The sequence below is a fragment of the Drosophila teissieri genome, chromosome 3R (genome assembly GCF_016746235.2).
Source record: "Drosophila teissieri strain GT53w chromosome 3R, Prin_Dtei_1.1, whole genome shotgun sequence".
Classification (NCBI taxonomy): domain Eukaryota; kingdom Metazoa; phylum Arthropoda; class Insecta; order Diptera; family Drosophilidae; genus Drosophila; species Drosophila teissieri.
In genome coordinates this window covers 18,674,489-18,696,314 of record NC_053032.1, presented here as the reverse complement: position 1 = coordinate 18,696,314, position 21,826 = coordinate 18,674,489, and the positions used below count along the sequence as shown (strand labels likewise).

Below are 21,826 nucleotides of genomic sequence, written 5' to 3'. Positions count from 1 at the left end.
TTGGGTTAGTTAAACAAATTTTGTCGACAAAGGCGGTTGATTTTGATTGTAAGCTGGATATTTGCGCTCAGACGGGTGTAATGTTCTTAATATTTATTTAATTGCAGACCCAAATTTTTTATATTCATTAGGAATCGTCTCAACAAAAAAAGATACCAACATGTGCAAGTGCCTAGCCGGAAACGTAGCCTGCTGGTAAGTTATAATAATTAGATTGGCGTTGTAAGACTCCGGCATCTTGTAAGTTTGAAATAAAAGAGTTCTTGAAGTGTAAGAAGTATTCTATAAGTAGGGAAACATTAAGTTTCGGCCCATGAATTATAAATAGATCGCGAGCTGTGAGTAAGACGGCGAGTAAGATAAGAAAGTGTGCAACCACCTGATAGCTCAGCTCCCATTATTTACATACTTATTGTATGACTCCCAGGAAAACATTTATATTCGCAGAAAGCTCTCACAAGGGAGCTGGTTTAACTATACTATTTATATACTCATGGCGTCGCAATGAGAGCATTGTAATTTTAAAGCGGAAGCCGCCGAATTTAGAGAAAACTGGAAATAACAATCCCCAGTGCGAATTCTCGCTTGCAACTCTTATACATACAGGTTTTCATATCGCAACCGAACAATAAACAATGACAGGTAAACAAACCGCTCGAGAATCTGTACTCAGATCCATTCTGCCCTTCTACCTGAAAGTATCAGTATCCACTTTCCATGGTATATCATCATCGCATCCATACAAACACAAACATTCAGCTGGCAGAATGAATTACTTAATTGTCCATGGTTCCATACGCATATTTGCTGTGAAATATATGTATATGTACATGACATGCAACATGGTATCCACAGAAGACTACTTATTATTATTCCAGCTCACGCTTCCTAAGGCCCTCGTTTATATATGTTTGCACATAAGAATGTATATATTTGTTCATATTCGCGCACACTGACCAGAAATGAAGACGCGCGTTTTTTTGCGTATCTATGAGATACGAACGAAAAAATGTGGTCATGTCGAGCACTTCGTACTACTACTGTGCGTCGCATTAGTTTCCCTTTATGTACCATCTGGCACCAGAAAGTCCTGGCTCCATCGAGGCGCGACGGAATTATTTCTCAAATACATATCTACCCTCAGGAATCTCCATATCCCGCCCCATTTGGTTTTAGCCAACAAACGGCAGCTCGGCGCCGGTTTCGCATTTCCGTTGGAATGCCAGCTCTTGGCCCTCAGGACGTAGTTGTTAACGCTAACTCGCTGATGGGGTGGAAATTTATCTACTAGTGTAATTTGGGGTGCATTTTTATTGGCCAACTTATCATGCGTAATTAATTTGAAAGTATTGCATCATTGCTATGAGAAAAAGGCTATTTAACATCCTTTTGGTGCTAATGATAACAATTTCAATGACAATAAGCCACAATACGTACATTATGATTACCAGTTTAAGAAACATATAATAACTTTTATATTCTCAACATATTTAGCTGCTTCAACTGTGCACTTAGTGTGCTAATCTCAATCATCAGTGGATTTCTGGTGATCGGCATTGTGGTCGGCTTGGCCATCTACTTCATTGCCTACTACGAAAAGGAGGATGATGTTACCAAGCTAACCAACAAAGTAACCGAAAATATCCAGTCTGGATACGATAAAATCAAGGATGCCCTAAGCAAATAAAATCATCTATGGTAAGATAATAAATATAATAAATTGAAATAGAAATTCAATAAAATTTTAATTATATACAATTTCAGATTAGTACACTGTGAAAAATGTTGCAGGCTTTGCATAATTCCATTCATCCAGATTAATTGCCACCAATTTACAGAAACAAACACCGCTGGAGCCTTTTAGAAGAGAATAACTGTTAAACTGTTTCAGTATCAGTACAAATAAATATTACAACACCTTCTAACTACATATATTGTGAATCTCCAGCTAATGCAAAAGATGTTTTAACGCAAAAGATTTTTTATATATAAATATTTATGATGTTCAAACGCAGATTATATTACTTAAAAAAATAAAATAAAAAGAAAAAGTTTTGAGACTCATATAAAAATTCTACTACATTTATGATTATTTTCAGAAAAATAAATTCTATTTTTTGCATTGCTTAAGTACAGTGAAAATCAGACATGATGGCTAAATGGGTCCTTCAATGGTTCGACAATTAATGGTTAATATAAACTTGGACCCATTTTATTTTTATGGTTTGCTTACATAAAACCATTTTATAAACTCCCATTTCTTTACGATTTTGGCTATAAAAAAAAGTTTTTTTATAGCATAGAAATAAAAAAAATTTGGGGTGATGAGATTTATGCAGAAATTTAAATAATTTCTAAATATTTTTTGTGTCTTAAAAACTTTCTTAGAAAATAGAGCCGAAATTTCAAGTCTATCAGTAACCAATACAACAAAATGATGCATATTCAGAAGGACAGAAACAAAAGGGCAGCGCAAAAAGTGAAATTTAGCAAAATCACATTGACGTAAATATCCATACTTTCCAATGTGCAAGTACCATGGCCCTGCAATCCGAATGATGTCCCTCCGCCCAGCGTCCAATGCCCAATAAAATCGATACATTCAGAACCATTTCGAAGCCATCGACTCGATGAACTTCTACCAGGCTCCCATAAAGTTCAGACGTGCTGCCAATCGTTCGACAACTTCGATTGGATCCAAATCAGCCCCTTCATCGCTCCGAAATGGAAGCCCACCACGATGGAGGAGTGGGAAGTCCACCATGGTGGAGCGGTGGCAACTCAACATGCAGGGGAAATCTGAAATATGGGCGCTCATCACAGGGCAGTTACTTTACTGCGAAAAGTCTGGCAACGCTAGAAGTTAAGCGGTCGAATTGCAGCTACAAGGATATTCGTTTGTATATCATCATGCAATAAATGCAATTTCCTTTCGAAACGGTTTTTATTTAAATTAGGGAACATTTTTAAATTAAGAGTGTGACCGAGGTAACAAAGTGGAGTATTCTTAAAAAACCGCTTGAGTTTGTCATGCATTAATAAAACGAATTCTAGTCCTAGAAGTAAGGTAAACAAACTTTGGAATGGACGGATCTGAAACAGCTCCAAATGACGACTATGAGCACCCAGATGAACTCGAATACATATTGGAATCTGTATTGATGCCCAGCGATGACAGTGAAGAATTCAAATGCTTGGCGGACGAGTACAATTCCGTTCTCTTGAACCACTGTCGCTGCAAAGGAGCATGCGAAAACAGCGAAGCCTGTCCACATGGAGGTCAATATGAGTTTACAGGAGATGGCAGCGAATTAATTCTTCGGAATTCCGCAAATCCTGTCATCGAGTGCAATGAGCTATGCAAATGCTGTAGAAGCACCTGCTCCAATCGTCTTGTGTACTTAGGTCCAAGGAAGCAATTGGAAATATTCGATTCGCCGGTATACGGGTCCAAAGGACTAAGGACTACAGTCAGCATTCCAAAAGGAGGTTACATCTGCGAGTATGCCGGAGAACTTTTAACGGTGACCGAGGCAAAGAGACGCTTGCAAGTCAATGAAGAGCTCGGCCTGATGAACTATGTCCTGGTTCTGAATGAATACACTAGCGATAAGAAGCAACAGGTGACCATCGTGGACCCATCCAGACGTGGAAACATTGGACGCTACCTGAACCACAGCTGCGAACCGAACTGCCATATAGCAGCTGTGCGAATAGACTGTCCCGTACCAAAAATAGGCGAGTTTTATTGCTGATTCTGATCGGACTTCTCTCGTCATGTGTAATTTCTTAGGTATTTTCGCAGCAAGGGATATTGCGGCCGCGGAGGAGTTATGCTTTCATTATGGCGGAGAAGGGCAGTATAAAAAGGTGACAGGTGGAAAGCCTTGCCTCTGCGGTGCTTCCAAATGCACGGGTTTCATGCCAAACACTACAATAGATGGTTAAATAAATTATTATCATTGTCTACTTAAGTAAATGTAAATACTTACCACTCACAGTTTGTTCTGCACTTGGCTTTCCAACGGAGGTAGTTTTTCATAAATCCATTGCTGCAGATCTGTGATTGAGGCGGTTTTCAGTTCGTGCATGGTGTTCCTCAACGGATGGAATGAGCCCTTGACACCCAGTTTTGTAAGATTCTCGAAGGTTTCCAGACCCCAGTCCTTAGGCACCAGAGTATCCCGTTCCCCGTGATACATTCGCAGCTCGGGAAGAGAATCCGCTGGGCCGTTGGCCAGGGAGTCATAGACAACGGAGCCGCGGTTCAGGAACGAGGAGTGTGCGAATACGCCGGCCAAACTGCGTCTCAAATGGTAGCCCGTGTGCAAGGCCAAAGCGCCACCCATAGAGAATCCGCCCACAATGATCCTGCTCAGCGGAATTCCACTGGCCACCTCCTCGTCGATCAGCTGATTGACCGCCTCATAGCACTGGGACATGCTCTTCTTGCTTTCCGACGCGGCAATGCTTACGGACTTGCGATCGAACCACACGTTGGACAGTTCCCCGTCCAGCGGGGTGTACTTCTGTTTGGGAGCCGTGGGATAAAGGATCTTTATGTGCGGGTACTCCAGATTCCGACCGATCAGGAAGCGCACCCATTCCAGTACATTGGGACCGGTGTCGCCGGATCCGTGGAAGAATATCACGGAGGCGGTGTGTTTGCCAGTGGCATTGACCGTTGTCAGGGCTGGCTTCATTTTTAATTCACCTTTGATCAACTAAATATATATGCACTATCGGAATAACATCAAAGGGCGACAGTGTGGCCAGCCGATACGGCGAGAACAGCTGATGTTAAATAATACTGCAATGGTATTTTCAACATAAAGGGGCGCTTTGTATTCTCGTATGTAAAGTCCAACGGTCACACAGATCCATACGTCTAAATAAACTTTTAAGCAGTAAAATCAATGAAATAAGTGAAAATAAAACGTGAGTACCCTCGAAATAATCGATTTGTGTGCGCCTCCTACGAGATGCACTGCACTTTCGCCGAAACATGCCTTACTTAACTGAATTTTCCACAAAACATGACGCATCTGCGGCTCCATGACTACGCCTTTCCATTTCTGCCGGAACCACACGCACACACGCTCACCAATCGACGCCAACACGAACACACCACACGCAGAGTGCGAATAACGGAGAAACAGCAAGACACGCAGAGGAGCAGCAACTGGACGAGAAAACATGGCCAACCTACTGGAGAACCAACTGTTCACGGCGGCCAAGACCATCGAGCAGCAGCTGGACCAGCAGCTCGACCGCCTGGACAACCTCGACTCGGATGACTTGAAGGTGCTGAGGGAGCAGCGCCTCCGCGAGATGAAGGACCTGAACAACAAGAAGCAGGAGTGGCTCAGAAACGTAGGTGTTCCTTGCTATAGGGATCTTTGTAGCACTTAACTATTCAACATTCTTCGAGTTTGTTCTCTAAGTGGCATATGACCAACTGGTATTCGTGATACGACTTTTAGGACTTCCATAACACTTACTTCGATGAATTAACTTTTAATTACATACAGAGTATTAAAATTCATCAGGAAGCCAATTTTAAGTAATGATATTTGGACTAAACAATATTTAAATATTATTTTACTAACTCCAAATTGGATTACATACCTACACTGGTCGCAGTTTTGAGCTAACTCCAATTGGACTATTTCACTTACACATAATTCAATTTATCATAAAATACTCTTAAGGCGCAGTTAGTTGAAATAGAAATAATCCTTTTAAAAAAACCTTGTTAACGCAATACGCTCAATAATCGCCAAACTAATTTTTAATTCATTTTAGGGTCATGGCACCTACACCGAGCTGGCCGACGAAAAGGAGTTTTTTGAGATGTCGAAAAAGTCGCCAAACATTGTTTGCCACTTTTACCGCGATAGCACCGAGCGCTGCAAGATCGTGGACATGCACCTGAAGATCCTCGCAGCCAAGCACGTGGAGGCCAAGTTCTGCAAGGTGAATGCCGAAAAGACTCCTTTCCTCACCCAGCGGCTGCGCATCAAGGTGATACCCACCATTGCCCTGGTGAAGGACAGCAAGACCAAGGACTTCATTGTCGGATTCACCGATCTGGGCAACTGCGATGACTTTGCCACCGAAATGCTGGAGTGGCGCATCGCCCACTCGGGGGCCATTGACTACAAGGGCGATCTGATGCAGCCACCAGATGTGAAACGCAAACCATTCATCAACCGCCCACAGAAGACAATACGTGGGGGCTACGACTCGGATGACTCCGATATCGATCTGGATGACTAACTACGGGCAGTCAATCCCACACTCTCGATTACCCCAGCTCCAGCTTTATTTCCACACGCCCACACAAGAAACACTCAAAAGCGATGGAGAAACAAAAACGGACACACACAAATCAAAACCTAGCACATGGATCTAAACCAATTAGGCGTACTCTAGCGATATTTATTTAATTATACGATTCCGATCCCCCTGCTACGGTTCCCATCGCCACATAGTATAAGTGGCTTATTCGGTTGCCTTTTCCCCGATTATGTGCTTTAATATCTATCAGTTCAATCAGCTGCCTCGAAGGCTGAGCCACTCTAGCGAGCTTAAGCGTACTCAAAATTTGATCTTTATGGTATTTGCACTTCCAAATGAATGTGCACCCTTCACGTATATATGTTAAGTTGAACATAGTTTTACAAACCGCCCTCGCTCCCGAAGAAAACGGTGTACGTAAAACAAGAAACTAACAAACACAGCATAAAAGACAAGCAAACAAAATATCTGGCATATATATTTCTAAAAATTTCGAAAAAAGGTGTATTGCATTTCCTACAGTAGAGGTAACTAACACATATGTACAAGTTTTTTATATTTATTTTTGTAATTCTACAAAGCATCAAAGGAAATCAACGATTAAATTGCATGTTCAAAACAAAGCAAACGTACTTAATTGCAAGCGTCTTGGTAATTGGTTGTAAAGATAAATGGTTCCCACACAGGTTTTTTGCATTGCATATCGTCTGCTTGGTAATCTTTTATTTAAATCAACTCGAAAAAAGATACAGCTTATTAAAATATGGCTATTTAAATGATTGCTGATGAAAATTGCTGCATTGCACGGTATTTAAAAGTACAGAAAAACGCTTGATTTCTGTACGAACTCTTTTTTTATAGCTTTCGTCCAGAATTAAAGACAATCCGATATTATAACACTTCACTTGAAAAACACGACACTGAGCATCGAGGAAATAGAGATCTTAAAGTAGTAGCTTGGAAAACAGTACGTCGCATTTAAGTGATGGTATTTCCCTGAACAGCTGATCCTGAGATTCCAAAAATCCTCCCCTAAACCTGAAACAAGGGTTGCCAACCCTGCCGCAGGCGAATAACGGAATGGCCGCCAATGATGAAAAGGGACGCCATCTGAAGCAATTTACCTGAAATGACGCCGTAATCCCGGTAATTGCAGCTTGCTCGCCATAAAACTGAGGTCCAGACTAGCGTCAAAAATCGGGACAGAAACTTTTACCTGCCAGGTGCATAAAACACCTATAAAGGATACGAAATCCGAATAACCAGCATTGGTGTTGTGGAACTCGAAGTGTACAGAAGTGATCGAAATGGTGCTCGCTCCCGAGGTTCGAAGTATTGTCAAGGCGCTGAAGGGGTCGAACAGCTGTGAGGAGATAGCCCAGATCCTGGAGTGCGACGTGGAGAGCGTGGTGAGCTGCATCCGCGAGTGTGAGCTGCTGGAGGGAAAGACGGCCACGCTAAGATTGCCACAGAGGCCGAAAGCAACGGCGCCTGTGGCGGTTGCTCAGGAGGAGGAGAAGAGGCGCGAGGTGGGCCGGCCCAAGGTGCTGGAGAACCGGCAAATGGTCGAGCAAATGCTGAGCGACAATCCGCACTACACCTCCATCGATGTGCAGCGGGAGTTGGCCCGACTCGGCATAGAGGTCAGCCGCAGGACGTTGCAGCGCAGGATCAGCGAGATTCGCTCCAAGGGCGCAAGGCAGCCGAGTGGAGGCACACCGTCACAGGAGCCCAGCACTTGCGGACTCGGTGAGGATGCGAAGAGGAGGAGATTGGCCTGGGCCACCGCCCATCAGGATTGGACAGTGCGCGACTGGCGCAACATCTTCAACATGGACGATCTTAAGTTCGTCGACGAGTCAGCGCCGCCAAAGGAGATCTTCCTAGACTCGCTGATGGGACCGGAGGGCAGCGTCTGCAATGACCTCAATCTGCTCGAGCAACTGATGGCCATCATCCAACCGAGGATCCAGAATCAGGCGCCCAAGAACGTCAGCGAGTTTCGAGCTGTCTTGTACGACGTCTGGCACAGCGACCAGGATATGGTGGACAAAATTGAGATGCTCTATGAGTCGATGACGTGGCGGGTGTCGGCGGTCCTCCGCAATGGCGGGGATCAGACCGAGTTCTGCTAGCCAAGCTGTGGGTGGAAATCGCACTCTGATACTTGAATGTCGTATTGAAAATAACGACGTTCATTGTCATGTTTAATTGCATATATTATTAAGTTTGTAGTGGCCATATTATGTACATGGTACACACTGATTAGATTCGCTGCATAGGATTAATATTATTTCATTTTTTCACACAATTGTAAAAGCATTTACATTTTAATAAAGTGTAAGACAATATGATATCAACGATGCTTTACTGGGTGACTGGAAATATTTCGCATAAGTAATTATGTTGCCGAATATTCTTTAAAACATTCAAGTCCAAATGAACTAAAGCCGTATGGTGTATTTTATTAACAATCTTTAAATATGCATTGCACTTTGAACTGATAAATGAACACTTTCATCATTGGAGTTTGTTGTTAATTTGTCTCCTGAATTGTTTTTGGTTTCTTCGAAATCGACCATATATATTGCGATATAACAGCAATGGAATAGACCACTCCAATGACTATGAAATAAAAGGCGTAGACTGCAAACTGCTGGAAAACATTCAAGTTCAGATTGGCCTTTTCCGAGACAACGACAAATGTGAGGATGCACTGCAGGATGAGTCCTACGAACGTGTTGAAGCCAAAGACCAGAGCGAAGCTATCCTCCTCCAAGCTGCTGGCCAACTCCGAGCTATGAAAGATAAGGTATTTTTCTAGGTTACATCTATTGGCACCAAGACTATGGACTCCTTACCTGGCCACTGTAATGGTGAAGGCAAACAGGCCTCCATACAGCACATAGCCAAGATAGGACAAGTATATATCATCGGTCCAGCAGGACAGCAGCACACAACCGCCTTCAAGGATCGACAGCAGAGCCATCGAGAGCAGGCTGCTCCTGGTGCTCAGACGTCCGGCATGGAAGTACCCGGCGAGGAGGGCGAACACAGCACTCAGAAGCGTCAGGGCCACGTCCACAGCTCCATTCCAAGCTATCTGTGGGGGAAATCCCAAGGATGAGAAAGCCATTGATCATTGAGATGCACTCACTGTTGGTTCGTTCGCGAAGGACTTCCAGACAACCTGCATGTAGGTGGTGATTTGTAGAAAGCCAGCCAAACTGATGGCATACCACAAGCTCCATTGTATCACCAAAGGATTGGTGTAGGCACTACGAAAGTGGAACCAAAGGAGCTGCCACGCTGGTACCTTCTTTTCCGGTGCAGCTTCCTCGACACTGGCTTGCTCTGAACCCTTCTCCAGGTTACCAGCCTCCGATTTGGTGGCACCTTCTATGGCCTCGCTTCGATTGTGAAAGTATAAGCTCTTCTCCACCTTTGGCAAAAAGAATGCCCAGAGCAGCGCCGCGACTTGAGCTGTAGGAAAGTGGGATCCTTAGTTAACTGACTATAAAATCTATCTGATGACTGGGCAACCCACAGCTGACGGAGATGTAAAACAGTTGCTTGTAGTTCATCCACTTCATGCCAATCACCAGTTGCGCTAGGATTCCGGCCACAAGCTTGCCCACGAACATGGCTGCCCGGGTGTGCGAGGTCACCCTGGGGTAGTACTGTTTGTCCACCTTGGCGTATATGTACGAGTAGTAGGCCACCTCGCCCGCCTGGTAGAAGCCATAGAAAACCTCCACCGCCTGCAGGCCGCCCAAAGTGCTGGTCCAGATCAGAGTGCCCCAGATGCAGATGCCTGTGATGGCATTTGCGATGATCACGGGCTTGTATCTGCAACGCAATCAGAGGGTTATGGTGGCCCATAAAGATTGCATTCATGCAAGGGCAGGGTACCTGAGCAGGTCCGTAATGAGGAAGACAAAGATTAGGAGCGCCAGGTAGGAGTAGGTACCCACCGGGTAGACGGATCGGTTGACCTCGTCCTGGGTGACGTGATACCACTCGCCCATCAGGATCTCCGCGTGGTAGGGCTCCGAGGGTCGAAGCTCCCGGAGGAACCCGAATATGCATAGCAAGCACGATATCTTCAGCCAAGACTCCATGCCGTCACGGCTGTTGGCTTGATTCTAATCGCGATCTTAACGCCAACCAGTGATCCCACCGGGTATACTCGTATGTATGTCTGGCAGCGTGGAGCTTCGACCAGCTATTATAATAATTGCACATTTTTCCAAGGGGTTAGCAGGCTAGTGCCGAGTATAGAGATTTACCATCGACGCTTGTAATCAGCGCTGGGCCATTCGCGATTTACGATCCAAGTGCTCTCCGATTTGGTGGAGGCCAGCGGTGCGAAGAGGTAATGGAATATCCGGGAAGTTTCCGCTTACACCGAGCATGGTCACGATCGCGATTAACTTGCTCTCGCCTGATGCGGTTCCCACTCCAAGTTGGTCATACAAATTATCAACTAATTAGCCCATTAGCAGGGCACTTAAATGGGTCTTGCACTGAATTTCTCAGAGAGTCTTAGACACTTGTTTATTAATGTTTCTGTAATCTATTAATGCAAAATATCAACACTGATAAGTTAATAATCAGCGATAGCCTTTTTAAGTGCAAAAGAACTTGTTCCGGGTAAAGTAACAACAGTGAGGGGATTCCGATCATAAACAAATGTGCTTTCAAAATAATTAAAGCCTTTTCCAATTGCGGTCGTTTTTGGCTCTAGACAAATATAACAAATTGGTATTAAAACCTATACGGTTGCTATTTACTATGATTACTTTGCTATCAGTAATCAGTCCTCTTCTATAAATTAAAGGTAATTAGTTTGGTAATCGTCAGATAGTATTAGTGAAACACACACTGCTTCTATAAAAGCTCGGTATCTTTATTCCTGCACACTTGAGACTGATTGTGCGCTCTATAAATGGAAATCTCCACTAAATACTAAGAATCGTTAACAGGTTGCTGATAAAAGGATGACTTAAATATTCTGGGAATACAATCGACCATCGCACGAATACCATCTTAATGTACATCACGCATAGGAACAAGTCTTTCTCTAAGTAACGAGTTGTGTTTGCCAACATGGGACTTTAAGTACTGCCTAAATGCATCGGGATTCAATCCAGAGAATTTTCCAGCTTTTCAACGTCAGTGTCGCGGCACATAAAGTACTCAATGAGCACGGATATCAGATACAAGACGGCTGCGCCAATAAAGTAAAACGCATACGCCGTGTACTGGCCAACGGGATCGAGCTCAAAGCCAGTGTCCGTGACAAAGATCATGGTTAACAGCGACTGGAAAATGAGGGCCACAAAGGTGTTCACGCCAAAGACCAGTCCGAAGCTTTCCTCCTCCAGATTTCTAGCCACCTCAGCACTGCAAGGATTTGAAAGTACGTAAAATATATGCAGTGTTTTCAGAAATCATGAGGCTTACCTCGCCACCGTGATAGTAAAGCCGTAAAGGGCTCCGAAAAGCACGAATCCCGCATACGACCAGTAGATGTCGTGTGTCCAGCAACAGATCAGCACACATCCGCCCTCCACGGCAGACAAAAGGGCCAGAATCAGAAGAGATGTTCGCGGTCTGAGCCTTCCAGTGTGCAGATAGCCTGCAGACAAGGCACACAGAGCAGCCAGAGCTGTGAGGACAGCGTCAACGGCGCCGTTCCACGCAATCAGAGGTTCCGGTTCGATCACTTTCCACAGAACCTGAACGTAGTAAGTGACCTGCAGGTAACCAGCCAGTCCGATGGCGTACCACAGACTCCACTGAACGACTCGCGGATTGGTGTATGCGTTGCGGAAGTGAAGCCACAGAAGGCCCAGAGCCCTAGGCTGCTTCGGAGTACTCTCCTGTTGCCGATCCACCACTTCCAGGTTTCCCTCTCCGGGCAGTTGGGTCTGCGGCTCCGTAATGGCCAGCTGCTCGCGATGGAAGTAAAGACTCCTGTCCACGCCGGGCAGGCAAAAGGCCCAAAGCATGGCAATAATCTGAGCTGTAAAAGCAAAGGAATGGTAAATAATGGTATTGTTGGGTTAGTTATTGTACGTACTGCCCAGCGTTATGTAGTTTAGCTGCTTGTAGTTCATCAACTCCAGATTGAGCATCAGTTGCGAGGTGATGCCGGAAAGCAGTTTGCCTGCAAACATGGCCGCTCTGGTGTGTGAGGTCACTTTGGGATAGTACTTCTTGTCCACCTTGGCATAGATGTACGTATAGTAGGCCACCTCAGCGGCCATATAGGTGCCGTAGAAGAACTCTAGGATCTGCAGCGACAGCACGCTGGTGGTCCAGATGAGCATGCTCCATATTATCACACCTGTGGCTCCAATAGTGATTATCAGCGGCTTGTATCTAAAACGTAAGACAATACATTTTTTTCAGTATTAAATCGATCCTGCTTCTGTTTGCACAGCTATTATTTGCAAATCAATTAAATTTCCCTATCGAATTCAGTTTGCTGAATCACAATCAATTTTTGACAAGCGAAGCCAAAAGTTTGACTTTGTACTAGGTCACATAATGGTTACAGATATGATGACTTTGCATGCGTATTCGATTACGAACCATTTTTTTAATAATTATAAAATATTTTTTTTTTTGTGGAAATAATACAAATCTTTAAACTTGTTAACAAGTTGGTCTGAGTTTTGATTAAGAAAATACCTTTTTCGTGCAGTTGGAAATGCATATAATGTTCAGCGCATAATTACCTGAGAAAATCTGTTATCAGGAAGACAAAGACCAACTGCACCAGGTAGGAATAGGTGCCCACTGGGTAAACATCGTGCGTTAGCTGGAATGACAGCAAATGTGTATTATACTCGTATGAATGAATACATGGTGGCCTAGCACTCACCTGCTGCTCCGTGATATTCCGCCAGGGACCCAACAGGTACTCCGTGACGTAGGGCTCCGACGGACGGATCTCGCGGATGCAGCCGAAGACGCAGAGGAGGCAGGAGATCTTTAGCCACTCCTTCATTTTCAAAATTTCGTAACGGTCACTGACGTAACGTGCACTACGCAACTCTTACGTGAAGCGCTCGAACGGGATGCCGTTAGCTGGGCTTTTTTACATCTGAGACAGGTGAAGCTTAATATATTGCCTAGATTCACGGGCAATCTGGTCTATCAGGCCATGGTCGCCGTCGTCGTCGGGTGCTCAAATCTAATCTCTTCGCGATGCGAATCCGAAATTATCACTTCAAAGTGCCCGAATTGTATTTACACAGAAATCGCTGTTAGATAATTGCGAATTTACAATGCAGCCTATCACACTGGCTTCGCTGGTTTGAAAGTCACATACGAACAATCGCCCGTAGAACGCACAGGTGGGTGGTTCGGTTCGAGAGTACTCCAGTCACCCTACACACGTGTCGCACTCCCAAATCCAAGTGATCGCATGCTCAGTGCATGCGCTGTTATCGATTTGTCGCCAGCACATCACTTCGGGCTAATAACCATCGAAATTCACCTTATACGGCGGCTGCAATTAAAATCAATTGACTTCCGAGCCATAAATAAATTCGATTTCATGTTGTTGCGTCGCCGGTTGTTACGTCACGTCAACAACAACTGCGACGCAGCATCTGTTTTGCGCAAACAAGGAAAGACAACTGAAGTGGTTGGCAACGCGTCTCAGCTGTTCCGTTCTCACCTGGTCGCCATGTTACAGCTATGTGCAAATTTATAGTGGCGACGGCATAAATACCACACTTACAAACACCTGGTTATTGTAAAAAACACACGTTTATTTAGCGCGCTCAGTTTAAAATTAGTAATGTGTTGAATGTGTGTTACAGAGTATTTGGTATTTCGGTTTGTATAAGTTAACGAACAAATTTTGAATCAAAACATTAGCTATTTACACAAACAGAGGGACACAGGTAGACTTTTTGGGGGCGATTGACTTGACTACGAGCTAAAATTGGCCACATTTGCGGTTAGAAGTTAGAAAGTACACGTAGAAAAATTCTTAACAGCAACGACACACTGAGGCTGTGCTCTCTTCCGTTGGCGGCGGTTGTTCTTTTTTGTTCACCTCGACTTTTTCTCACTGCTGGGCAATGGGCGCCGCGGTGGGCGTGGCCACGGGCGGGGACGAGGTGGCGGGATCCGCGTTCACGAACTCAATGGAGGCGGAGTTGATGCAGTAGCGCTTGCGGGTCGGTTTCGGACCATCCTCGAAGACGTGACCCATGTGGGCGTTGCAGCGGGCGCAGCGGACCTCGGTGCGTATGCGTTCTGGATGTGCGATTAGTAGTAAAATATTGCCCCCTATTTAGTTTGTATTTTGCCATTTCGTGGGATTAATCGGATACGTTTTGATTGTTGTTTGTTTGTTTTGTTGTGTAGCGCATTTTGTTGACATTTTTTTACAATATATTTTTTTTTTTTTTTTGTATTCATTTTGATCGTTTTGCAAGGTTAATTCAAAGTTTTTCGTTGTAAACAAATCAAACAGAAATAGAAAAACGATTGCAGAAATGGGTGATAAATGTGAAGCGGAGAAAGAATCACAGAAAAGAGCGAAGAAATAACGGCAAATAGATGGGAGTGCAAATCAGAGAGCAAAGAACGAGGCGAAGGAGAAGGTGCAGCAGAGAGAGCGATAAATAACGATGGGTGGCAGGTGAAACAACATGAAATGAAATCACACAAATCGGGTGAAAATAATGGGCGAATCAGAAATATAAATGATTTTCCGAACGATTTGGCGCACATATTATTTTGGTTAATTAAGCATTTGATGTGTTGTGTTTTCGGGTGTTATAATTTCAGCGATGAGTTAGGGTGTTTTTGTGGTTTTTTTTGTGTTTTTTGTTAGCAAAACAAACCCCCAAATAACGTTTACAGGCGTTGTACATTTAGTTTTTTTTTGGTTTTGAAGCGAGTTAAAAAAAGAGAAATAGAAAATATACGAAAATACACATTATTCGGTTTGCTGAAAACACTCTATATAGTTTATGGATATAATGTTTGTTAAAGTATTCGGGTTATGTTATACAAATCAAAACCATTGAGCGTGAGTAAGAAGCAACAAACTGAAGCGTAAAACCTAAATCATATAAAAACCAAATAGAGCACCGAAAAATTAAATACTTATGCGGAAATATTTAAAAATAAAGCACCACACACATACAGACATACACATAATGGCCCTGGCCCAAAAATAAAGCCAACCGACCTTGTTTGATGATCGAAATGGAAAATGGGTATGTGAAGAAAGCTCTATGATCTTGCTGGATTTAAAACCGAAATAGGGATGGAAATTGCACTTAACCGAAAAGAAATCATATAAACCAAGTAAAGGAACCCTAAACTGATCCCTAGTACATGGTAACCTTGCGCAAACTTAACTTGCTAAGCATGTAAGCTCCTACGAAATGGGTTAGTTTTCATTAACGTACAATAGTTCCTATAAATACGATGGGTATACTGTTGAGAAGTAGAGTTCTTGTATTCAGTGAGTGATTGTAAACCGAAAAGAGTGCATTAACCAAGCCAAAACTGGCACAAACTTAGTAAAGTTTCAATGCGATAGTATAGTATAGTAAGTAAAGAGTTTTGAAACCGAAACAGACTTAAGTGTGGAGGAAAAGTATATAGCGAATGGAATCTGGGCTGATCTGCAATACTAATCTCTCACTCCTCGTTCCGCAATACATTTTCAAACATCGTTCTTGTGTATAAGCTAAGTGTTTCCTTTTCGTTAAACAGTTTTGCATAGTAAACGCCTATAAAATAGCTAAATATCTTTTTTCGCTGGAGTGGCAGCTCTCTATAGACGTGGAGTAGGAGTTCCCGCAGGTCTATATGGGGCTGCTGCTCCGGGTGCAAGTAGTATTCCTTGTGGTTGGTTAGCAGGCAGATCGTCGGTCGGTCGGTCATTATTTCTTGGACGAGGCCGTCGGTGGATCCGCCTTCGATGGCGTCGCACTCTTCACGAAATCGATGGACGCGGAGTTGATGCAGAAGCGGCGATGCTTGGGCGGCGGTCCATCGTCGAAGACGTGGCCCATGTGGGCGGAGCATCGGGAGCAGCGCACCTCGGTGCGCACCATGCCTAGCGTTTTCGAAATGACTACTGTTGGTTTAATCGGTTTTCAAGTGATACTCGTGGGTGATGGTGATATTCGGGTGGAATCGATATATGCAATTAGTTGTATATTTCGTGTGTTTTTTTTTATTTTTGTTTTCGTGTTTTTTTTTTAGTAGGAGAGAAAAAAGTTTGAGAAAGTCAGGCGGGATAGAGAGGGGGATAAGAGAACACATTACTCGGTTAGGAATCAATTGTAGTCGCTGCTTCTCGCTCTGTTGCACATTCAGGTGCTGCAACGGCAGCAGGAACACTCACTAGTCACTAGTGGAACACTAATCACTAGTCACAATCACCGCCACAAGACTAAACACAGTAACACAACAACGGCAAGGCCAACGGCAAAACTACAGTGAACTCTGGGCAATGGAACAGTTTTTGGGGTCGGGTTCAGGATCAAGTTCAACACGAAACAAAGCCGAAACGTAACAACAAACAAGGCAACACAAACGGCACAGACTCGAAATGAATAATGCTACTGGGTTTACAAGGTCCAATTAAGCCATTAATTAATAAGCCTCTCCCTAAAACTTTTTACTTTTTGGTTTATGTCTTTAAAAATTAATAACAATCAAGGTCAAACCACAAGGGTTTTACCTCCTGAATGTGACAGGAACTACAACGAATTCTATTCTTAAGTTCATGTAACTCTCTAATTAATCGTTATCAGGCTTATTTATATACTTGGTATAACTTTTAAACTTGCTTTACTTGTTGATCTTATGATTGCTCGTATGCACACATGACAACTGGGCATATATTTCTCTAGTCTGGGTTATATGGTCTCCTAGGATAAACGCAAATGAAACTCTCAACTCTTGGGTGCGGCAACAAAACAACAGCAACTCAAATAAAAACAGAACTCAAAACGGTTTGCAGCAATAAACAGCTAAGAGTGCCGAACAATGTCTAATGGCCAAAAGTGGGCCCACTTGGCCTGGCCCATACGCACCTGGTATGCTGGCGTCGCGGTGCAGCGTGACCTTGCCCTTGTCAAGGACGTCGTTGAAGGCCGGCCATCCGCATCCGGAGTCGTACTTGGTGTCCGAGCTGAACAGATCCTGGTGGCACACGATGCACTGGTACACGCCCTTCTCGTAGTGCTTGTTGTAGCAACCTGTGGGGATTCGGGATTAGTACTTCGGATTGCGAAGGAGTTGTTTAGGAGTTGTCATGAGTTTTGTCATGATAATGGCCACATATTTAGCAAGGAGAGAGCGCACCCACCTGTGAAGGGTCGTTCGGTGCCCGCCTCCTGGGTAACCTGATACTGCATCGGGGTCAGGCGCTTGCGCAGCTCCTCCTTGTTCACCGTAACCTTCTCGCTCTTGTTGTCCATGGTCGCTTGTCCGGAGTACCTTTTGGCCGGATTGTCGCTGTCTTGGCTTGAATCTGAAATGCAATTCAATACGGTGGTATTTGGTTTGCGGTCGGATTGAGTGTGCTTTTCTGTTCGCCAGCAGTTGTTGGGTAATGGAAACTGAGTAGTTGTTGTGGGGGAGATTTCGTCAAGCTTCTGTAGGAGCTCCCCTCATAAACTGCCCCTTATCGTGGTTACTTTCAACTAAACCTTTTGCAATCTTAACTTGCTTATTTAAATGCGGCCATCTTGCAGCCATTTGCCGATAAGAAACTGTGGCTGAGCACTATCAGCCGTGAGTTGTGAAAAATCCTTCTCGAAACTCACAATCATCTTGTTTTTTTAAACAAGCGATTTGGGCCATAAACGAGATGAAAATAACATGGCTTTATCAACCTGATAAAGAAGGGAAACTGGCTTTACACTACAATGTATTTTAATAAGCAAATTATAAGCAGAAAAGTTTTGGCATTTTATGAAACCAATTTGATCTGTATGCCTATATTAAACAGAAGCTAAAAATAGTGTAAAAAATAAAGAAAATACATATCGTTTCTCCAACAAATTTGGTGAATGTTTAGTTTTATAAGTTCCTCCACTTATGCAGCAGACTTTTGAAAATTCGAAATCAATGCTGTGCATCCAGGGCATTAGTAACACAAATTTACTATACAAACTTGCCTGCTAATTAATGGAGGTGTAAACAGATTTGTTAAGTGCGGCCATCAAATGGAGTGGAGAAACGCATGGGGCCAAAAATAGTTTTATGGTTTTCAGTGTTTTCATGCTGCCAGCCGGCAATCAAACGGAGTGGCGCCCAAAGCAAACGAGCGAAGGAAAAGCCGAAAAACCGAAAAACGAAAATTGAAAATCGGAGGTGGGGGTGGAGCAGTCACCTTTTATTTTCGGTTTTCCCGAGTGCAACAATTGAAGAGGCAGCCAAGTGTGTCGCAGGCAATTGAAGACAATGAATTAATTTCGAGCAAAGTCGAAATAATAGCGCCGCATTTGCGTTCATATGCAATGCAAGTGAATGAAATCCAATCAAATTGTGTCTAAAATTAGCCGATGGCCAATCGATGAGCACGCCGTATACTATATAGGTTGCTTAAAAGCGCGACACACCACACCCACCACAGGCAATTGAAACTATACCTGGCCTTTTTCTCAGTGCAACTCACCTGCGAAAAAGCGTGAAATGGCGAATATGCGAGTGTTTCTGGTGCGCCGCAGTGCGTGGCGAGCAGAAAGTGCAAACATTTTGCGGCTAATTTCGGTTGACAACTGCACTTGGCACTGCCTGGTTATTTAATCAGCACAACAGCGAGGGGAAAATGGGGGAAAAGTCAATGTTTTGTCCACTGCGCCCACGCGAACTAATATTTATGCAATTCGCGTTGCCACTTCCGTCTTCATTTTCCACATTTCCCACACTTTCCGTTCTATTTTCGTGCGCTTTTTCGCTTTTGAGTACTTTGCTTGGCGAGGAGAAAGCGCAGCGCAGAGAAAGTCGCAACTCAATTAGGGAAAATGCGCTCGCAATTGTGCTTCAATGTCACCAGCGGAGAACAAAAACAACACATCAAAAAAACACTTAATTTTCCCACACTAAAATGGTGCGTCCTTGGGCTTTCCGTCCGCTGGTAAACTACTACTCACCTGCTGAATAGCGCTCGAAATGGTGCTGATGCTATTTTTGGCCTTTTGTTTATGAATGCGCCAAACGCGGGCGAATACAAGCGTGCGTCGCAATGTTACGCAGCGGTGGAAAATTAAAAACTAATACAAAAAAAGCTGCTTGGGAAAACAGCTGCACGCGTAGAAAATCAAACACCTGGCTGCTCGCGTTGCCAATCGAACGGGCGATGCTCGTTGCGGATTGTGGGCAACACTGCAGTACGGTCACGCGAACAGCTGACTACTGGCAGCGCTGCCAACTGCTGCATAAGTGCGCTGAAGGTCTGGCAACGCCGGGCACTTTGTTATTTTTTGTGGCTCCATAAAATTTGCTTATCAGCAATAAAACTTAAGCAAGTGGGTTAGTTAAACAAACTCGCTTCGGGGAAGCACCTCAATTGGACTGCCGACCACCGCCGCACCTCCGAGTACTGGCAAAAAAGCCGAGCAGGCCGCAGAAGAGACCACACGCAAAGAGGGCGTCAACAAAAAATAAAAAGAAAAAACCGTGGGGGAGGAAACCTGGGGAAAAAAGTCCAGGAAAAGCAATACTCATAAAGAAACTCGACTGAGAACCCGACTGGCACACTCGCGCGGCCATGAGCAACCACAGATACCATCAGGGGGGCAACTACATGCACCCCCGAATCTCCTCCTATCCGCACCACTTCAGCTACGTTTCCTCGTGCGTCAAGTACATGATCTTCCTGCTGAACTTCCTCTTCTGGCTCTTCGGCGGCCTGCTGCTGGCCATCGGCGTGTACGCCTTCATGGACAAGCTGAAGGACGGCAATGGCTGGCTGCGCTTGGACACCGTCTACGATGTGATCTTCAACATCTCCCTGGTCATGATCATCGCCGGAGTCATCGTCTTCACGGTCAGCTTCGCCGGCTGCTTGGGTGCGCTGCGGGAGAACACCTGGCTGCTGAAGCTGTACTCCATGTGCCTGCTTCTGTTCTTCATACTTGAGATGTCGCTGGCCATCATCTGCTTCGTTTTTCCGCAGTACATGAACTCGTTCCTCGAGTACCAGTTCACGGACAAGATCATCCACTCGTACCGCGACGACTCCGACCTGCAGAACTTCATCGACTTTGCCCAGCAGGAGTTTAAGTGCTGCGGCCTGAGCAACGCTGGCTACCAGGATTGGAGTGAGTAGTTGGTTCCACACTCGATTTCGTTTAGATAGCTAAACGCGAAGCTACAAATGTTAAATTAATTTTTAAATATGATCTAAATCATTCTCCTTATGAACACAGGCAAGAACGAGTACTTCAACTGCTCATCGCCGTCGGTGGAGAAGTGTGGAGTGCCGTACAGCTGCTGCATCAATGCCACCGATATCAGCTCCGGCCTGGTGAACATCATGTGTGGATATGGCGTGCAGGAGCACTCAGTGGCCGCCGCCAGCAAGCGCATCTGGACCAGCGGCTGCATTGAGATCGTGCGCGTGTGGGTCGAGAGGAATTTGTATGTGATTGCCGGCGTTGCCCTGGGCATAGCCCTGTTGCAGTTGTTCGTCATCTATTTGGCCAAGACCCTGGAGGGACAGATCGACCTGCAGAAGTCGCGCTGGTCGTGAGTGCAATGCCACCATCCGTACCTTTACGGATATCCGCCCTGCGAAGATGACCCGTATTACAATTCGCGGATGTGAGGCGGACTTTTTTGGTCCTGCCCGTGCTCAAACCGTTTCAAACCGAATCCCACTCCTAGAATAATCCATAGCTCCCTATATACCATCTCTTGTGTTTTCGATAGATTTAAGTTATAATGTCCCGAAATAATAGTATTTCAATAGTATCAGACTCTCCTAGGCTTAGGAAAAAGTATTTATACTCCTTTGTGTTCGTAAAATGCAGCTCCGTATTCTAAGTCACAAGCAAAGTCGAACAAATCTAAAGTTTTACTCATATACGTATGCAATATCAGACTATTTAAAGACTATTAAAGACACTTGTATATAAGCTAGCGAGTTCCATAAGAAATATGCATTTAAAATGAGATATATATGTAACGACGAAACCAAAACTGCATGCATGTTTGTTAAATTCAGCAACATACTAGACTTATTATCATTTTTAAGTATCTGTGCGCGTGTTTGTCTGCAAACCTTGTTGTAGTGCGTATTTAAATACAGGCATTCTATACGTGTAACCATGGCGTTTTATTTGGGGGAAATATCACAAAGTAAATACGTCGTTTGGGCCGACTTATCGCTCTAAAATAATAATTCTCTATGTTTTGGAGGATGTCGGGCTCTGAGTTTAGTTTGGGTCATCGGAAAACTTTATCAATCTTTACCACAGTTGCGAAATACTACAAATAACCACAATCTCGAACAATTCGAAGT

At 44.2% G+C, this 21,826-nt stretch overlaps 9 protein-coding genes across 13 annotated transcripts; 5 read left to right on the top strand and 4 right to left on the bottom strand.

Annotated features, from left to right (window-relative positions):
- The first annotated feature begins 15 nt into the window (after nucleotides 1–15).
- On the top strand, nucleotides 16–2,030 carry LOC122621283 (protein midgut expression 1). Of its 2 annotated transcripts, none has more exons than XM_043799103.1 (4): nucleotides 16–48; nucleotides 132–195; nucleotides 1,495–1,698; nucleotides 1,765–2,030. In XM_043799103.1, the coding sequence occupies exons 2-3, from the start codon at nucleotides 161–163 to the stop codon at nucleotides 1,685–1,687; spliced, it is 228 nt and encodes a 75-aa protein (XP_043655038.1). In that variant the 5' UTR covers nucleotides 16–48; nucleotides 132–160; the 3' UTR covers nucleotides 1,688–1,698; nucleotides 1,765–2,030. The 2 variants fall into 2 exon arrangements, with proteins under 2 accessions (XP_043655038.1, XP_043655036.1); XM_043799101.1 differs by having other exon boundaries at nucleotides 21–48; nucleotides 108–195.
- A 940-nt stretch (nucleotides 2,031–2,970) lies between these two features.
- Nucleotides 2,971–3,994, top strand: LOC122621713 (probable histone-lysine N-methyltransferase set-23). The gene is made up of 2 exons (XM_043799668.1): nucleotides 2,971–3,738; nucleotides 3,794–3,994. Exons 1-2 carry the CDS (start codon nucleotides 3,084–3,086, stop codon nucleotides 3,946–3,948), a joined length of 810 nt encoding a protein of 269 aa, XP_043655603.1. The 5' UTR covers nucleotides 2,971–3,083; the 3' UTR covers nucleotides 3,949–3,994.
- Nucleotides 3,744–4,798, bottom strand: LOC122621714 (lysophospholipase-like protein 1). Its single transcript, XM_043799669.1, has 2 exons — nucleotides 3,993–4,798; nucleotides 3,744–3,931 (listed from the first exon to the last, which is right to left on the bottom strand). The coding sequence occupies exon 1, from the start codon at nucleotides 4,701–4,703 to the stop codon at nucleotides 3,996–3,998; it is 708 nt and encodes a 235-aa protein (XP_043655604.1). The 5' UTR covers nucleotides 4,704–4,798; the 3' UTR covers nucleotides 3,744–3,931; nucleotides 3,993–3,995.
- LOC122621715 (thioredoxin domain-containing protein 9) lies at nucleotides 4,794–6,928 on the top strand. Its single transcript, XM_043799670.1, has 3 exons — nucleotides 4,794–4,938; nucleotides 5,138–5,373; nucleotides 5,806–6,928. Exons 2-3 carry the CDS (start codon nucleotides 5,197–5,199, stop codon nucleotides 6,277–6,279), a joined length of 651 nt encoding a protein of 216 aa, XP_043655605.1. The 5' UTR covers nucleotides 4,794–4,938; nucleotides 5,138–5,196; the 3' UTR covers nucleotides 6,280–6,928.
- Nucleotides 6,929–7,219: 291 nt separating this feature from the next.
- LOC122621712 lies at nucleotides 7,220–8,654 on the top strand. Its single transcript, XM_043799666.1, has one exon. The coding sequence runs from the start codon at nucleotides 7,608–7,610 to the stop codon at nucleotides 8,433–8,435; it is 828 nt and encodes a 275-aa protein (XP_043655601.1). The 5' UTR covers nucleotides 7,220–7,607; the 3' UTR covers nucleotides 8,436–8,654.
- LOC122621708 (thiamine transporter 2) lies at nucleotides 8,499–10,535 on the bottom strand. Its single transcript, XM_043799663.1, has 5 exons — nucleotides 10,213–10,535; nucleotides 9,848–10,149; nucleotides 9,458–9,783; nucleotides 9,162–9,403; nucleotides 8,499–9,098 (listed from the first exon to the last, which is right to left on the bottom strand). Exons 1-5 carry the CDS (start codon nucleotides 10,419–10,421, stop codon nucleotides 8,837–8,839), a joined length of 1,341 nt encoding a protein of 446 aa, XP_043655598.1. The 5' UTR covers nucleotides 10,422–10,535; the 3' UTR covers nucleotides 8,499–8,836.
- Nucleotides 10,536–11,188: 653 nt separating this feature from the next.
- On the bottom strand, nucleotides 11,189–13,940 carry LOC122621710 (thiamine transporter 1). Its single transcript, XM_043799664.1, has 5 exons — nucleotides 13,193–13,940; nucleotides 13,047–13,129; nucleotides 12,386–12,687; nucleotides 11,767–12,328; nucleotides 11,189–11,706 (listed from the first exon to the last, which is right to left on the bottom strand). Exons 1-5 carry the CDS (start codon nucleotides 13,316–13,318, stop codon nucleotides 11,445–11,447), a joined length of 1,335 nt encoding a protein of 444 aa, XP_043655599.1. The 5' UTR covers nucleotides 13,319–13,940; the 3' UTR covers nucleotides 11,189–11,444.
- A 126-nt stretch (nucleotides 13,941–14,066) lies between these two features.
- Nucleotides 14,067–19,622, bottom strand: LOC122621716 (methionine-R-sulfoxide reductase B1). Of its 4 annotated transcripts, none has more exons than XM_043799674.1 (4): nucleotides 19,455–19,622; nucleotides 17,663–17,827; nucleotides 17,388–17,552; nucleotides 14,067–14,613 (listed from the first exon to the last, which is right to left on the bottom strand). In XM_043799674.1, the coding sequence occupies exons 2-4, from the start codon at nucleotides 17,772–17,774 to the stop codon at nucleotides 14,390–14,392; spliced, it is 501 nt and encodes a 166-aa protein (XP_043655609.1). In that variant the 5' UTR covers nucleotides 17,775–17,827; nucleotides 19,455–19,622; the 3' UTR covers nucleotides 14,067–14,389. The 4 variants fall into 4 exon arrangements, with proteins under 4 accessions (XP_043655609.1, XP_043655606.1, XP_043655607.1 ...); XM_043799671.1 differs by lacking the exon at nucleotides 19,455–19,622 and adding an exon at nucleotides 18,977–19,360; XM_043799672.1 differs by lacking the exon at nucleotides 19,455–19,622 and adding an exon at nucleotides 18,977–19,353 and having other exon boundaries at nucleotides 14,067–14,580.
- Nucleotides 19,623–19,747: 125 nt separating this feature from the next.
- LOC122621711 (tetraspanin-33) lies at nucleotides 19,748–21,630 on the top strand. Its single transcript, XM_043799665.1, has 2 exons — nucleotides 19,748–20,624; nucleotides 20,733–21,630. Exons 1-2 carry the CDS (start codon nucleotides 20,072–20,074, stop codon nucleotides 21,053–21,055), a joined length of 876 nt encoding a protein of 291 aa, XP_043655600.1. The 5' UTR covers nucleotides 19,748–20,071; the 3' UTR covers nucleotides 21,056–21,630.
- The last annotated feature ends 196 nt before the right edge of the window (nucleotides 21,631–21,826 follow it).